Source organism: Pseudochaenichthys georgianus, chromosome 22, assembly GCF_902827115.2.
Source record: "Pseudochaenichthys georgianus chromosome 22, fPseGeo1.2, whole genome shotgun sequence".
Lineage (NCBI taxonomy): Eukaryota > Metazoa > Chordata > Actinopteri > Perciformes > Channichthyidae > Pseudochaenichthys > Pseudochaenichthys georgianus.
Genome location: NC_047524.1, coordinates 25,168,397 through 25,186,170, shown reverse-complemented (window position 1 = coordinate 25,186,170; position 17,774 = coordinate 25,168,397). Strand labels below are relative to the sequence as shown.

The 17,774-nt window shown below is 41.9% G+C and overlaps 1 protein-coding gene across 4 annotated transcripts in view; it reads left to right on the top strand.

Annotated features, from left to right (window-relative positions):
* sobpa (sine oculis binding protein homolog (Drosophila) a) overlaps positions 1-17,774 on the top strand; it is a 46,850-nt gene continuing 29,076 nt past the window's right edge. For all 4 annotated transcript variants that reach the window (XM_034110772.1, XM_034110771.1, XM_034110770.1 and 1 more), the window contains exons 1-3: positions 1-305; positions 14,218-14,338; positions 15,494-15,691. In XM_034110772.1, coding sequence (XP_033966663.1) covers positions 210-305; positions 14,218-14,338; positions 15,494-15,691 — 415 coding nt within the window. In that variant the 5' untranslated portion in view covers positions 1-209. The remainder of the gene's footprint in view (positions 306-14,217; positions 14,339-15,493; positions 15,692-17,774) is intronic.

Genomic DNA, 17,774 nt, shown 5'->3' with positions numbered 1-17,774 from the left:
ACCACTGGCGCACGGACCGTTGAGGATACGGGCAGAAGATGGCTGACTTAGCCGGGCACCTCAAGCCCTCGGCGGCATCACCAGCAGCGTCACGCGGGCCGCTGAAAAGCTGCAAGACATCCGCCGTCTGGAGACTGTAAACAGCTGCCTCTCTTCTCTCACCCCCCCTCCTCAACCGCAAATATTGACAGAAGTATCTCAGAGGGAACATGGCAGAGATGGAAAAAGAGGGCAGACCTCCGGAAAATAAAAGAAGCCGAAAGCCAGCGCACCCGGTGAAAAGGGAAATAAATGAGGAGATGAAGGTAAACAGGCTCTGTGCACACTTGCATGTGATTACCCGTGGAGTGCTTGCTCCTCTGTGGAAATAAACTCAAGTGCAATAGGCTGCATGATAGTGAAACTTTGATTTATGATTAATTTTTTCATACCCAAGTTCTATTGTGACGCTGAATGGCAGCATGAGCAGCGGCAGTATTTACCGCCTTGCACAATGGATGCGGCACCCATTCAGCGCTCCTGTAGTAAGTTTGGAATCAATGAGGAATACAGTGTGTCGCCCTCATGTCATCATTTATCCGTTTGTGTTGCCCTGCCTGCCTTTCATGGAGTTAATGGAAAATCCAGTGCGTCAGTGAAGGCGTCAACAGTGCCTCTACTATTACTATTAATACTGTTACACTACGGCGCAAAGGAGAGCAGACCAATGTGCATAATTAGGATACATCAATGGGGGGGCACGCTCGCATTTCCACGATGCGTGTGTGTTTTTGTTTATGCGTGTGTGTGGCCAGAGGCGTAGTGATCCAGATGTGCGTCTGTGAGCTTTACGCACTCGAAAGGAGCACATTGTCTCCAGTGTTCGGCCTATCCCCAATATTCACCCTCACCTTGTTTCTTTTTTTCTTTTTGGTGCATATTGTGATTTTTGAGCTCTGAGCTGTGCGGTTCATTGTGGAGAAAGAAAGTGCTCAATTTGTGTGTGTGTGTGTGTGGTGTGTGTGTGTGTGTGTGGTGTGGTGTGTGTGTGTGTGTGTGTGTGTGTGGTGTGTGTGGTGTGTTGTGTGTGTGAGAGAGAGGGGAAGGATGTGTGTCCGCTTTGTCTTCATCTCCTCATTGTTTGTACACATTTGGGCAGAGACACATCTGCTCTCTGCAGGTGATCACGTTGGGGAGAATTATTGTAGAAATGATGGTTTTTAGGCTGTCAGAGAGAGGCGCGAGGGTGCTGGCTCTGAGCGAGTTCTGAAACAACCCTGTGATAAAGAAGCCTTTTTTTTGCATTTAGACCTCTCCATAATACCACGCGCGTTCACGTGCCACCACTTACTGTAAAACACATTTTTTTTATGACAATAGATGCTTTGTTGGTGGTTAACAGAGAAACAAGGGATCATGCAGTAACATGGAATGGAGTCGGTCAGGCTCTCTCAATGGAGACATTTCCTTATTTCTTATCAGGGGGCACTTGTGGTATTCTCAGTGGAGCCGAGTATTTATGAGCATCATTTAAACACATCTGTCTGTCCACGTTTTTATTTGCTAATTCTTTAATAGAGCTAAATATTACCACAAATCAATTTGGACTGTGAAAATCTATTAAAATGTCTCCTGTTGTAATTTATCAGATAGACCGAGTAATTATGGGATGTCAGTCAGATATGATGTTTTATTTGCAGGTTTATGATAGATGCTGTGTGACGTGGGTCATCATTCAGGGTTCAATGCATTGACAGATTTCGCAATATTTTAACGTGTCGGTTAAACATTTAATTTGATGAAAGCAGCCTAATATGTCATTTTTATTTGTAAGCACAATGTAGTGACTGTTATCAGTCATGGCTGTGAGATGGGATATGAATATACACCTAGGGACGGGACGATCTAGGATATTATAATAGATTATGATACAATTGAATTTAAATCTGGATATTTGTGAATATCCTCACAGGAACTTTAGAAAGCTTTGTAGTAGCTGTTATCATAAAACATTTGAACAAAAATACAGCCTGTTTTTTCAGTGCAGGAATAAAATGTAAAAAAAGACTTTACATTTATATTTTTGTCGTTAATTTTTTTCTTTAAAAGGATGTTCTGTTAAAAAGACGTGATGCAAAAATATTTTTTTCTTAACATTTTCAAAGTTCCTGTGGTTCCAATATGCCAAATTAAGAAGTTTTGAGCATATTTTATACAGTATATTATCAGAATAACGTTCCGAATCTCAAATATTTTGACCGAATAATCTTGACATTGCATTTTCACATTCTCACTTACTCAGATATCTCCGACCAAATGAAAAAGCAGTAGCTTGTGGATTTTCCCATAGATATGTCAGTAAAAAACACCGTTGTATTGCTGGGCTATAGGGAAAAACACCTCTCCCACAACAAGTCCTTTATCTCCGCCGACACCGTGGAGAAGCGACTGAATGAAGGAGCAGATGTGGTTAAGGTGTCAAACTCAAAACACTTTCAAAGGCTAAACAAGTTTGATTGTAGCTCATTACGCAACCTTGAATATCATCTCCTATTACACACACACACACACACACACCACACACACACACCACACACACACACACACACACACACACACACCACACACACACACACACACACACCACACACACACACACACAACACACACACACACACAACACACACACACACACACACAACAAGCGGCTGTCCACAGATTTGATTTAGGAAAACAGAGATCCACTGATAGATGAAAAGCAGCTGCAGCTTCCCTTTCAATACCTTCATTGTTAGTGTGACATTACGGGAGTTAATAAGTTGTCGAACAAATATAATGTATCTGATCTGATTAAGGTCATTGGCTGGAAGCATTAGAAATGAGCGTGTTAACCTGAACGCAGCATTGCAAGCGGCACCTTATTAACAGTATGTGCCATAATAATAGCCAAATAAGTTAAGCGTATTGATTTCCTGCAGAACACTCTTCGATTCTGCTCTATCAAGTGTTCAGAACAAAAGGACCCAGTTTTCCTCTCAGCCTCAATATTTCAGACCAAAACACACAGACCAGACACACAATGTGCCCATTGTGAGGGATCATACAGTCCGACAGTGTTTCCTTCATCTGGCTGCTTATGTGTGCCACGGTAAAATAAGCTCCGGTGAGTAATCAAGGACACGGAGGGAGTGGGCATGGAGGGGATATGAGAGGGCTGCAGAGAGTGGGCTAAGAAAACAGTGGAGAAAGGAATGTATACAGCGCAGGGCTGGCTTAGCTGTAAAAACTGTAACCTGAGTGTCTCCGCCAGATCAGATATCAAGGAAAGTAGAGGGGAATGGAAAGCAGAGGAGGAGGGAGAGGGCAGAGGAGGAGAGGAGTGGAAAAGTGGAGAAGGAGGAGGCAAAGGGGAAACTTGGCATGTGGATTCAGGGAATGTTATCACGGTGTACAGTGACCTGCTCTGGTTTCTGTCCACAAGGTATCCAGTTCCCACCATCATCATTCCCACAAGCCCTGCTGGCCACCAATGGGTCTTACTGGAGGGAAACTGAGGGGAAGACTGTAGAGAATTTAAATGTATTTTTATCAGTGTCCACTGCTGAATATATGACAGAGAAGTATCAGCTCGTGAATCTGTTGTGAAAGTATCATCGTCCTGCACAGACTCTGTTAAACCACCATCTTGTCTTTAACGAGGACAAAATGGGTGTTTCTCTGCTGATGGTTTCGTCTTGTTAAAAGTTTGTATAAATGCTACAACATATTGTCATATTGTCATATTAGAGGTCACACCCTCAGTGCACAAACGCTTTAGCAGAGCGATTTCAAAGCTGATGGCACAAACGGTCCTAATTGAGCACAATAATCTTCAAATATCACACTGTGAGAATATAGAGTACTGCAGGGGATCACATACAGAAAGCCACTTCCTCCATTATAGTTTGAATTATAGCAGAAAATAAGCTTTGTGGCCAACACATGTGTATTTACATGTCTTGTTGAACACGATACTTTCAGTCTCCACATATTTGCAACACTTTATCATTTTTTAAATGCAATCGCTAGAAGTAAGAACCTAATGTTAGGCTATAAATGAACATCACAGTTGAAATGCTCAGCATCACCTCCGCTAGGCTGAAGACAGACTTGTGTTCACTCCAATGACGTTTAGTGGTTTCTTTTTTAGTGAACCTAGAAGCTTCTGACATTCAACAGCGCAGTGTTTACTGACATATTTTATGTTGTAGAACAAAAAACAACAATCTCTTAAGCATGTGTCAACAACAAACCTAACCAAAATCCATTCAACAAATCCTAGACTTTGATTGAGCGAACCAGAAGAAAGGTTTTAGGACTCATACCTGCACCACTCTACTGAGAGGCTAATATATGGTATGCTGCTTTCATCATCTGTAGCTGTGCCTCCTTCCAACAGTATGACAAGTAGGCTTCTCTTAGAATAATATATTCATTTAGAGGAAATAATATGGACATATTTCAAGTATATTATCTATATTTACAGCAAGAGTAGGATATGTCTTCTTTCAGAAGTTACATAGGGCGCTTTAAACACAGCATTTCATTATGTCAAGGGTATTTTTCCACCTGTTACCTTGATTTCTTTAAGAAGACATCATTTGTCTCGCATGGTGAACGTAAAACCCCCAACAAGACGAGTAACACGCCTGTGCAAGTGTGAGACAGTTTATGCAGAACAGTTGTGTGAGAGTTTGTAAACAGATGTATAAGTTGTTTGTTTGCAGTTGTTTAACGCAGCCTCCATTCACTTCAATTTAAAAACAGGTTTCTCAGTTTTCCGAATCTTCGTTCTACGTGAGTCCTACAAGAACAAGTGAGTGAGTCATCGATTAACAAAAGCTCGTTTTGGGGGTGAAGTATTCCCTTTAAAGACTATTAAGTTTGCTACAAGGTGATCTTAGAGCGAAGAGCACAATGTCCTTGATGTTTAAATAAGCATGTGTAAATAAAAGAAGGCACTCGGAGTAGAACCTCTACTTCTTTGCGTAGAAAGAAGTCAGTTGAGGTGGTACAGCTAGTGAGGTGTGCCGGGCACGTCCAGCTGGGAGGAGACGAGGGGCAGACCCAGACCCAGGTGGGGGAGCACCTTGGAATCCCTCAGTCAGAGCTAATGAGTGTGACCAGGGGCCTACAGACCCGGCGTCATGGGCGGGCCCCAGGATTTGGGCCCGACCAGCCAGGATTTGGGCCCGCTGTTTTAATCAGGGCTGAATACAACATTTTAATTGTTTTATTATTATGTTCAGTGGAGGCGCCAGGGTATACTTGGGTAGGCTCCAGCCATACCAATAAATGGCTTTAAAGTAAGCTAAATAAAGTCCGCCAACTCGCTCGGAGTAAATTGCACAGACGCAGTTAGTAAGATTGATTTCAGCAGTCACTTGTCTGGAAATACCGAAGACTAGAAACGGTTTGAAAACTTTTGTCACGTAGTGATCATCTTCTCATTAGCTAACATTAGATAACATCTTTGATAATGTCTTCTGGCAATCAGAATCAAGATAACGACGTGGTGTTGTTGCAGAAAGTCCCGACGGAGAATATTTTTGCTGTCGTACATCTCTATATACATCGATACAAAAAACATTACGTGTTGATAGAAATCAACACGTAATTAAATAAGACCCCACGGTTTGATGATTGATGTGTGGGCTGTCTTTCATGTTGACACACAGAACAATGGGGGCTTTCCACCCTTATCCACAATGTAAAGTAATTCACAGCCTCTTCCCTCTTCTCTCTGTGAGGAGCAGCAGGTTCAGCTTTCAGAACAAAGTAACAAAAAACTGAAATGGCATTCATTTTTTTAAATATGTCGTGTAGTAATAGATGTATTTATTTTTCTTCTCAAGAGAGGACCAGAATGTGTATTTTATGTTAGTATTTCAAAAAATCTCCTGTGGGAGAATCTCCCCAGACCCCCCTGCAGGCGTTGGGTTTTCAGCATGTCAGCTCTTTCACAATTCAGTTTTCCCGGGAAATGTAAGTTTCGGAGTGGGCCCGCCCTGGTACATCAAATGCCCGCCCAGAGACCTATGTCTGCCGCCGGGTCTGGGGGCCTATACTACGAAGCTGGTTCAACCTAACCTGGATATGTTTGAGTTAGCCGGTTGGCCTAATCCAAAACATACGCGCTCTCGCTAAACTGTACTACGACGCTGGTTATCAAGTGGATCGCTCAAGCCAGCCGTGTCCTATCTAGTTAGGTGCGCGTTCACATGAAAGGGGTGGTATTTGGAGCATTCGACCAATCACAAACATGGAGAAGCGTACTGACAGCGCAGCGTCATACTTCCTGAATGAAAATTCAACTATAATATTAGACATATGAAGAAGTTAAACTTTAAACATCCATGACTTAAACACTTTATCCAGGATCAAAGCCACAGAGCTGCACCTGCAAGGTGAATACAGCTGGCAAAAGTGTTTGAATGCGTACATTAACAGGTTTATGATATCACTGCCCCGTCTCTAAAACACGATCTGACTTTAATTACATTTGACTCGAGTGTTTCGTCAACTTAATGTGTTGCTTAAAATAATACTTCTGCATCCAGTCTGTGACACTGTGAGTGTTGCACGGCCAGATACGGCTCAGCTGACTCAGATAAGGAGATATATGATACATTATGAAGTGATATGCCGCGGACTGTACTTAATGTACTCTGATCCGGTTACTTATGTTGTGGCCGATATTTAAGTAAGCTTTCTTAACGCTAATGTTATAATAGTCAGATTGCTCTGAAGATGGAGGTGATATTCTATTAATGTTCACGTTCACACAGTCGGTGATTTTTGCCGGCCGTCTTTCCTGCGACGGCAGTTTTTCTGTATTTCCTTTCTCCTGTAATATGACTTGATCGCTTTAAACTCCGCACACTGAGCTCTGATTGGTCAGCAGGCGGTGCTTTCACTGAGTTGAGCTCTTAGCCTGCAACCTAACCTGGTCCCGACCAGGTTAGCTGCTTAGCATATTACCATGGAGATCTAGCCTGCTAAAAAGAGAACCAGCTTCGGATGACCGGAAAGCCGGAGTTTTCCCTGAATTTAGCCGGCTAAGCGAAAATCCTGCTTCATAGTATACCCCCCTGGGAAGGGAACTGCTCCCTTTGCGACCCGACCCCGGATAAGAAGCAGAAGATGGATGGATGGACGATGCTCAATCAAAACGCATAGATTTATTTGTAATCTGATGGTGACACTAAATAGAAAGTGTTTTTGTCTTCTTGGCAGCATTACTGAGCTTTTATGCCTGTCAGTCTATTACGTTGTTGTTGTTGTTGTTGGTGGTGGTGGTGTTGTTGTTGTTGTTGTGTAAAGTGGACAAGTTGATGTGGAGATGGTTCTATAGAAAAAGTTGTGGGAATCACTTAATAGTTCTCATTCTCTGGGGACAATGAGCACCCAAAGCAGATCGTATGGTGCCGCTGCCTTTTTGTTTTTAAATAACCCTGACATGGACTGAAAGTTTGGCGGAGGGGATTTCAACTTGATCTTGGCAGCAAACAAAAGGTCAGGGTTAAAAGGGCAACAATATAATAAGTCCTGGAGGCGTGGGTTTCATCAAATGTTGCCTTTTTCAAACCCTTGTAACTCCATAAATAATAACATCATTTTGGCAACCTGAAGCAGAAACTGCACTTCCAGCTGACCTTTGTTCCGCTGAGGCTTTTGGGATGAATAAACACTGATATAAAAAAGGGATTTTGTATGTGTGAAACCAAATCAAAAGGCTATACATTTAGTGTGGTATATAGACCTCGGTAGCCTTCACCTCCCCAGCTCAGCCAGAGCCAGAGCTGGTGCCGCTGCTTTGATGAGTCGCCAACCGGGATTAGATTCCACCCTTAATATTACTCCCACTTTCTCAAAGTAGTAGCGTGACACAGAGGACAGGATGGCAGAGAGGAAAGGGAGACAGAGAGATGCTGTGTTTTTTTGTCTCTGTGATGCGGTTGTTTTACAGCCACAGGAGTTGGGTTATGCTCCAACTCATTTGTTCAAAAGGTTTTTCTTCTTGACTTGTTCTACACAGGGTTTCATCCTTCAAGTTGGGATAATTGCTACAGTTGTGTTTGCCAGTGTTTACTTTAAGTCTGCCAGAGCACGGTTACATTTTGGTTAGAAAACTTCTTGAGTTAAGATATCATTCATGTTCTTAAGTTATGTTTTTTTTACTTTTCAAGGAATATTTGCCTTTTTAAGGGCGCCTTAAAGGTGACATGTCATGCTTTTCCGGTTATTGCCGTCCCCTTGTGTGTTATGAAGGTTTTTATGCATGTAAACGGTCTGCAGAGTCAAAACCCTCAAAGTACACCATGTCGGGAGTAAAACTCTAAAACAGAAAATACCTCCCCAAAACGCCTCGTTGGAGACACGTCACTGTCCATTTGATTCTTCCGGGGACATCATGATGTCATGTCGTCCCCGGAACGAAATGGACCAATCCGTGGAGCCGTTACGTTACGTCCGCGGAGCCGTTACGTTAAGCCCCCGCTGATTGGTCCAAATTGACCAATCCACGGACTTCCTCCTCACACACTCAGTGCAGGCAGCTCTGCTGATCTCTCCTCCCTGGCTGCAGGCTGATAACAGACAGTTGGGATCGCGGCGACATTCTCTCTGCAGACCCATTCTCACAGCATCTATCAACCTTTTTCTTCTCAATATCAAGCCACACTTATTGTTTTTACTTCGGCTGTGACTTTGTGTGTGCTCAGGGTGAGTTTGGCTGTGTTTCGCTGTGTATCGCTAAACAAGGAAACCACACCTCCACGGAGCTTAGCGCGATTCACAACGTCCCGACTGGTCCCGGCCAATCGGAGCACACTGGACTCACAGGGAGGGGGGGGCAAGAGCTGCAACGAGCCGTTTAGTGGAGAGAGTGAATACACATACTTTACAGAGATGCTGTATGCGAAACCAATGTGAGTTTGGAAAATTGCACAGTATAAATCTATTCTAGTAGACCTCAACAATGGAATTATGATCAGTGGAAATGGCCATTTCTTTAACATAGACACTGAAGGTGGAGTGAGTGACGGCAAGGTGCAGTCAAGTGTCGCAGCTCGGATTCCAACCTGGGACTCTAACGACTCACCATAGTTAGACATATCTTTATATTCACAACTTTTTTACCTCAGTTAACATTTTATTGACAGTTTTATATTCTCAATCACTAGTTTTAAAAACTTTTTAAATACAGCATGATGTTCATTTAGTAAAAAGAGAAATGCTGACTATAACCCCCAGAACACCATCGCCACCGTCCAGCATGGAGGTGGACACATTATGCTTTGGGGGTGTTTCTCAGCTAAGGGGACAGGACGAGGACATGTACCGTAAAATATTGATCGATAGCCTCCTTCCCTCAGCCGGGACACTGAACATGGGTCATGGGTGGGTCTTCCAGCGGGACAATGACCCTGAACATACGGCCAAGGCAACACAGGAGAGGCTAAAGAAGAAGCAGAAGGTGGTTTCTCCACCAAGTACTAACACATGAAGTACAAGGGGATCAAATACTTATTTCCCACAGTTAAATGCAAATACATGTTTCTCTTTTATATATGTCTATTTCTGGATTTTATTTTTGATATTCTTACTCTCACTGTTAAAATAAACTCACCATTAAAATTATAGACTGTTAATTTATTTGTAAGTGGGCAAACTTACAAAATCTGCAAGGGATCAAATACTCATTTCCTCCACTGTAGCTTTAGCTGGGATCAGGAAGTGGTAGGGTAGTACATGTGACTTCCAGGAACCTTCAGGAAGAGTGAGCACTGCTGTCACTCAGCATTGTTCAAGCAGAAGCACTGTTACGTGAGCAAACAGGAGCTGCACTGCTTCACCACCAACCTTTGGAAGAGAAACCCTGAGATTCTAAGTGTTTGGATTAGACTTTAATTACTGTTAATAACAGCCGCATGTCTTCTTGTCAGTGTTAGATGCTGCAATGGGACGTCCAGATGTTCATACATAGGGTTTCTTGTCAACACTGCTTCACCTGTAATTGACTTGAAGTGAACCCTCCACCTTTGTGCCCATTGACAACCCAACCACAGCGGTATTTCACAACAGGCAGATCAATAACTGCTGTCATTCTTCATTCCAGTGTTTAGACCTTTTACTTGGTGTGGATAATTCACTTCTGCACAGAAAAGCAGAAACTGTGTGCTCTGTATGAACAAAGCAAAACTGATCCTTGAGCAGTTACTACTCTTAATTGCAAATACCACACATAAACAGAGTGAATGTGCCAATGAAGCAGGAGGAAATCTGCCTCTGTTGCTAACATACTATACTACAATGTCTCAAATATGCAAAGGCAGTCCAAAAAACTGTGTGTTAATATGTGTGTGTGTGTGGGTTTATTCCCCATTGAATCGCCTTTACTATAATACCTCTGTACACAATAGCCAAACTGCGCTGGCTTTCTGTTAGTTGTATTTGATTCACTAATTGATTCGGTTGACCCTCCTGTCTCCATGTTGGTGTTCCACCATGCAGGCCAAGCTACATAAGGTGGTTCATTGGGGAAATACACCATAAGCCATCTCCACTGAGACCTTGCAGTTTCAGTTTATTTGGCCAAATTAAATTCTGGTTTCAGACTCGGTCAGTTTTCCACCCACAGGAAATCAAGAATCAATACTTGAATCCTGCCTCCAGTAGTGAGAGCACACTCTCCAGAGGAATCTGCACTCATGTCAGAACTTCTCTCTCTCTCATCTTCTCGGGATGAAAACACTGTGTGCAATGATGGCCTGCAACTAACGATCATATTCTTTATCAATTCATCTGCTGGTTCTTTTCTCGATTTAATCGCTTTGTCTACGAAATGTGAGAAATAGTGAAAAATGCCCAACCCAGTTTCTCAAAGTTGAAGGGGAAGTCTTTAAATGTATCGTTTCATCAGTCCTAAACCCAACGGTTTTTTATTTAAAAAAGACATATTGTGTTAATGAAGGGTTCATATGTGTATGCAGTGTCTCTACTGTGACGTGTCTCCATGCTTTAATGTTCAAAAAGCTCTTTATTTTTCTCATACTACCTGTGCTGCAGCACCTCTTTTCACCCTCTGTCTGAAACCAGAGCCCAGTCTGCTCTGATTGGTTAGCTGGATGGCCTTGTTGTGATTGGTCAATCTCTTATGTGTCAGAAATGTCCCGCCTCTTAGCAATCCATGTTCAATGTGTTGAATTGCCTTTATTGTACTCCTTTGTTAACTTTCGTAATCGTCACTTGGTGAAATTCGCTCTCCTATTGGCTGGTGTTCCAACACATTGTACTTGATAGGCTAAGGCGGTGTTTACACGAGAACAAAACGGGTTGTATCTGCTACTTTTCTCTTGCATATAGCCCGTTCGTTCACACGACGCCATAACAGAACCGCGGAAACGGACCCCTAAAACGATAACGGGTCCCAAGGTGGATAGATCTGCGGACGGAACGCTCTGTGGGGCCAAACGGCTGCGTGTGTACGCCCTATACGATCATTTCCTGATAACGATGAAGCCATAGCCCCGCCTCTCCCCACCTCTGCTGCTCACTGCTGTAGCATGGTCAGTAGCAGTAGCTACTGACCATGCTACAGATGTTAGTGCAAAATCTACAGCTCCTCTACCACAATCATCAGCAACAAGTGGACATGGAGAATTACATGAACTACATGTTGCTAAATCCACGCGGAGCATAAACAGAAGGGCAACCATGGCAACCATGCTCAGGGGTCTTCTTCGCTGCTTTTGGTGTATTTTGTGGCGGAAGTACAGCGCCACTTACAGGCCTGGCATATGTACTACAGCGTCTCCAGCACTTTCGAGCGGTCTCGTGTGAACGGAAGACTTTTTTGATATCGAATTCGGTTCGTTTGCGTACCAGTGTAAATGGGGTCTAAGGGGGCAGGATTTCTAAGCGGTTAACAAATCAGCACTGGCCAGCTAACCAATCAGAGCAAGTTAGTCACAGCAGAAGCACAATATACAAATATGAACCTGAAAATGAACATGATAGAACAATGAAGGCTGATTCACTAACATATTTGCTTTACCAAGAATCTATATTTGTCTGTATTTTGCAGTTTAGACCGGGCAAATGTGCCAGATAAAACATTTGTAATTGCCATTTTCCTGTCTGATTTAGTGACTTATGTGTGTAGTGACTTGATGAGATAATGCAGTACATAGTAAAGTGGGACTGGCTGTAAAGAAATGCATTGAGTCTTGTCAAGTTGATCTGGAGCAAACCAACCAATGGCATGTCAAGGCGGGTCATCTCCATGGCAATATATAGTACAGTTCCCTGCTGCATGGTGCCCAGACAAGTCCCTATCCATTAGTTTCCAAATGAGCATCATAGAAACACATTTACAGAAAAACTGTTGAGCACCAATATGAGTTAAACACTATTTAAAGTGCAGATGAGCAGTGTTATCTCTAAGCTGATAGTTACGTGACCTGTGAGTAATATGTTATTGCTCAGACCAAATCATTACAGCTGATCATCCTCAATTTGTTTCAATTTTTGTGACTCAAACGATTGCTTAAACCATTTACCAACGTTTCTGGTTCAGTGAATTAACGCATATGGGAACATTCCATGGGAGAGGTGTATAGATAATGGACTGTATGCATTAGCAGGGTTTCCTTTGGAGTACAGTGTTTACTGACTGTGGCTGTTGAGGAGGAAATATGTTTCACCTGCATATAGTTGGATTTACTTTTGCATGCCTGCACTAACTACCTGCAGAGCACTCTGCGTTGCTGTGCTGCTGCTGAATGTTAGGACTTTACTGCCGGGCTCAAAGCAACTTGCACGGCATTTGTCACAAGACTGTGTCCTGGACTATATGCTCTTAACTAGGAAGTGCCATTTGCTGCTCAGTGACATCCCAATGTCTTTGACTCTTTATTAGTGTTTTTTCTGTATTGTGATTGGTTGTTCACAAAGATGGAGATGTACATTGGCCAACAGGTGCAAAAGTGCTACAATGGCCTAGATTCTAGAACATAGAAAACAAGTTGGTCAATGTTTTCTAAATGCTGCACATATGTTGTCAAGTTGGTGAAGATGTCTCTTAATTTGCATGTGTTTTGGCCCATTTTGTGTTTTTTTTATTTGCATATGTTTTGAAACTGCAGCGTATTTCTACTGATGGAGATGTTGGGCTGTTGTAGCTCGTTTGCACCTGTCGGCCACCGTAGTAGTGTTCCTACTCTAATATATAACCAGTTAAATGTTAAAAAGCGCTTGGGAACTAAGGAATAGTCTTACACAATTATTCATCAAGTAGAAAAAAGACAATAAATCAAAACAAGTGTAAATATTGCAGAAATAAAACAGGGAATCAAACTTTAAAATAGACAGCAAATGGCAAGAACAGGGCTGTGCCAAGAACAATAGAATTTGAAAATGATATGAAAACAACAAAGGAAGGCATAAACCAATAATGCATAATGATATTCTCATATGCACAATAGCTGGCGTATGATTTATTTGGTAAGTAAATCTTAATACCCAGGCCCTTCTAACGGCACAACATACTATACTTTATACATAAAAAACAATAATGAAATAAATTGCATTCATAAAAACCTGTACATATGAAAATATATCATATAATGTGAAATTATATAAGAATAAAATAAATAACGGCTTAAAACCCATAACTTAGTTGGCTTTTCTATTGGGTTAAGGCACACTGAGAACTACGAAGATAACGTATACCATAAATAAACTTGATAGAATATCTCTGACATTAAACCCCTCTGCCATATTAGATGAAGTGCTTTTTCAAATTCAATTGGTTTCTATTTTACTCTTATGTGATAAGCTGTTTTTTTCTTCTATGACCAGTCTTTATTACACTCTGTTTACTTCCTCCTATTTAAGTTTACAATCAAGACCATTAGTTTGGCTCTGCAGCATTTAGACAGAGTTAATCCCAATTAGGTAGTCTTACCTACTTATGAATAACACCTTGAGAAAAACCTACATTGTGGTATTCTATTCAACATTTGTTTTGAGTTTGCAATATCTCTGCATGATCAGTTGAAGAAATGTGAACGGCAAATGCAACAAAGTAACAGATCGTTGCACTTCCTTTCACAAGTAACCTGCATTCTCGTTCAACTGTGAAGACGTTTGCCTCTGTCACTAAGCTAGTCTGAGTGGTTGGTGTTTGTGTTGCAGAGCTTTGCAGAGAACACCATGAACGAGCTGCTGGGCTGGTACGGCTACGACAAGGTGGAGCTGCGAGACTCTGACAACCTGGAGATGGGAGAGACGCCACAGCACATCTCCGTCCTCAAAGGTGTGGAGAGATCATGAAAGACATTGAAATAAGTGCTTGTTATTGGGTCGTGGAAATCTATTACGTAATGAGAATATGAAACGTCTTTGTTATTTTGTTAAAGGTACTTAACAATGTAATTATGACGGCTTTTTACTACGTGAAATGCATAGTAAGAAGGCCTTTTTAAAGGTCACAAGGTTACAACACATTATGTATCCTCATTGCACTGAAGTGGGCAGGGCTCAGTTGGAACATTGTGATGTCATCTTTTCTATGAACCAATGAAAATGCAACAATTAAGTGTTAGCTCATGCTTCCTGAACTGTCAATCGTATGTGAAGTCAGCTCCACTACCACACTGCACTAATGAACAGATTAGCTGCCCTCTAATTATAAAGGTGTATTAAACTCAAATGAAACTAATTCAAACTAAGAAGGTTTTCTGAGCTTTAAACCGGCCTCAATTGATTTCTGGCCTCTTGGGAGCAATGCAATGAGATACTGTCATCTCATAACGTTGATATGGTGCACTTGTTAGTAGTCAGTTAGCTGTTGCTACTCTCCCAGGAGACACAGAGCGACATTAACACTCAGTTGTCCACCTGACAAATCTAAGCAAACAAAGAACTTTATTTTGAGCTCCAATCAGTGACATACACTCAAACAGTCCCACCACTTTCTTTGCCTTTTCACTTCCATGCGATACGAGGTAAGCATCCACACTGGGACTACTGGAAGCAGTTGTGGTCAAACTTAGTAATGTTATTCATTTCAACGTGTTAAGGTTTACAGAATAATCTTGAGCGTGAATGCGTTAACAGCCCTAATCAGAACCCACGTTTAAGGAAACGTCTGTCTTTGACCTTCTTGTCCAAATGAGTGACCCATTTCACATTGTATTTGGTCATGTTATCCACTGTCAATTAACCAGTTAGTCTTTAACCTTCATTGTTGCTTTTTTTCACAATGTTTCTGTAGGGCTTTTAAAATAAAAAAATGCTAACATGCTTTATCACTTGTGCCTCAACTATGTGTACAAAAATGACCCTTTATGTCAAATTAAGCCATACTAGGCTTTTACATTATTCTTATTATATAATTTACGGATTATTGCACAGCATCTCATCAGTTGTTCAGTAATGCTGTTATTTTGCTCAATTTCCCCCTGTCTAGAAAACTTGTTGCCAAAAATCCCCGCCTCAACAGAGAGCGGTGAAGGCTCTCCGGATGGAGCCAACAGCTCCCACTGTCTGCCAGGCTCCAGGAACGGAGTCACAGAGCCCTCCACCTCCATGCCCGGCACCAAGGAACATGGCAACATGCCCATCATTGTCCCCATGATCCCCCCGCCACTGATCAAGCCCCCCTTAGGTAAGGAGTACTGACACTTGGAAAGATATTGAGGTTGAGAAGTAGTACATATAACTCCTTGTCAACTAAAAACGACCTTGGTCGACAAGGGTAAACGAGCTCCACCGGCCATAAACACTTCCATTAGAATTAACGCGCTGCACTTTTAAAATGTATGCAAATATAAAAACATACATCTGCCAAAACAAATGACAAATGAAGAAGCATATTTACCAACTTCACAACAACACTGCCAACACGAAATGCTGCAAATAAAAGAATTGCTGCAAAAAGCGGGACACAGTTGGGACGCTTGTTGATATTTTGGAATTATAAACTGTCTGTTGGCAGAGTAAGTCTGTTTCATAGTTGTAAGTGTTTTGTCAGAATATTAGAAATGGACAAGTTTCAAATCAAATCAAGTTTTATTTATATAGCACATTTATAAACGATTTTTGGTCGAGCCAAAGTGCTGTACATAAAATAAAAATAGCTTACAGTAGAGACACTTTACAGCAAATACAACAGCACAGATTGTTCAGAATATCAGTATGAGAAAAACGACACCCTCTATCCTTAGACCCTCACATCGTACAAGGAAACACTTCCAGAGAAAACCCACAGTTTAAAGGGGAAAATGGGAGAAACCTCAGGGAGAGCAACAGAGGAGGGATCCCTCTCCCAGGACGGACAGACGTGCAATAGATGCCGTGTGTAAATCGAAGAGATAATACATTTTACAGCATATAGACCGAATGTTAGGAAATACATGTGTCTGTAATACGATCCTGAGGAAGCCATCAGGGAAGCAGCATGACGAGACCCAAGGCAGGACCGCAGAGACAGGTTCAGCCACGACCCGAACGTCCTCGACTTAATCCAGAACTCAGGATAGTGGATCCAAGACACAGGACTACAGCAAGAGGATCAGCCTCGACTCCGGATCCCGGCGTAGATATAGATACAAAACAAGAAAAAAGATGTGTCTGGGTTAATCAGAACAAGAGAAGACACAGACACAGACAGAGAGGGGAAAGGTCATTGGATAAAAGTTATTCTTGATAACCCTCTAGAAAGATCTCATGAACTTCCCCACTCAATCTATCAAGACCCGAGCAGTTCTATTATATATAAGAAACCGAGATAGGGAGCACAACAACCTATCTCTTCGTCAGATGCACTCCCCCGCTTATCTGAGCGACTCTGTACCCCGTTACCCTCTACTGTACAAGGCCATAGACCAGCACAGGGAAAATGGGGGGTGGGTAAGGGTAAGGATTTTTAAGAATAAACCGCAAGGGTCTAAAGGGAAAAAAATGAAATATAAGGTACTATATTTTAAGTAATCCTATCTACTATTCCTATATTTGAATAATGTATAAACTATTTTAAAAATACTTTGTGAAATCCTATGTTATGTTATAAATAATAAAAGTTTAAGCTACGTTAGCTTGCTAGCTTACAGCAGATCAAATACATTTGACATTTTAGGTATGTTTCCAGTGATTTTCTGCCAACTTTATAATCCCCGAAAGTATTTTGTCACTTTTGTTTTGTCCCTGTTGCCATTCGGTTTTAAGCTTCTTGCATCGTTTATTTATTTGCAGCGTTTTGTGAATGTTTTCTAAATGCTGTGTTGTAAAGTTGGTGCATGGGTTTTGGAAAATGTGTGTTTTTTTATACGCATCCTTTTTTTGGGCAACTTGTGTCTGAATTGTAGTGATCAGAGGGGATGACATGCAGCACATAGTCCCGAGCCGGATTCGTACCTTGGTCTGCTACTCAGGGACCAAACCCCAGTATATGGGCTGCCAGCTCTACCAACTGAGCTATTGCATCGTTTGTAAAAGTGCAGCGCATGTCTTCTAATGGAAGTGTTTTGGGCTGTTGAAGCGCGTTTGTACCTGTCGCCCAACATGAAAAAACCATCAAAAATGCTTTGAAATTGCTATATTTAACATTTCTAAAAAGATCAAGGTTTAATTTCAGCCCAACCACAAAGCACTCACAATGATTTCTCCGGTCAGAATCCAAAGAACTGGCAAATATCTCACCCACAGCTGTTTTCCACACAGAATACATTGTAGTGACAGTAAAAACCTAC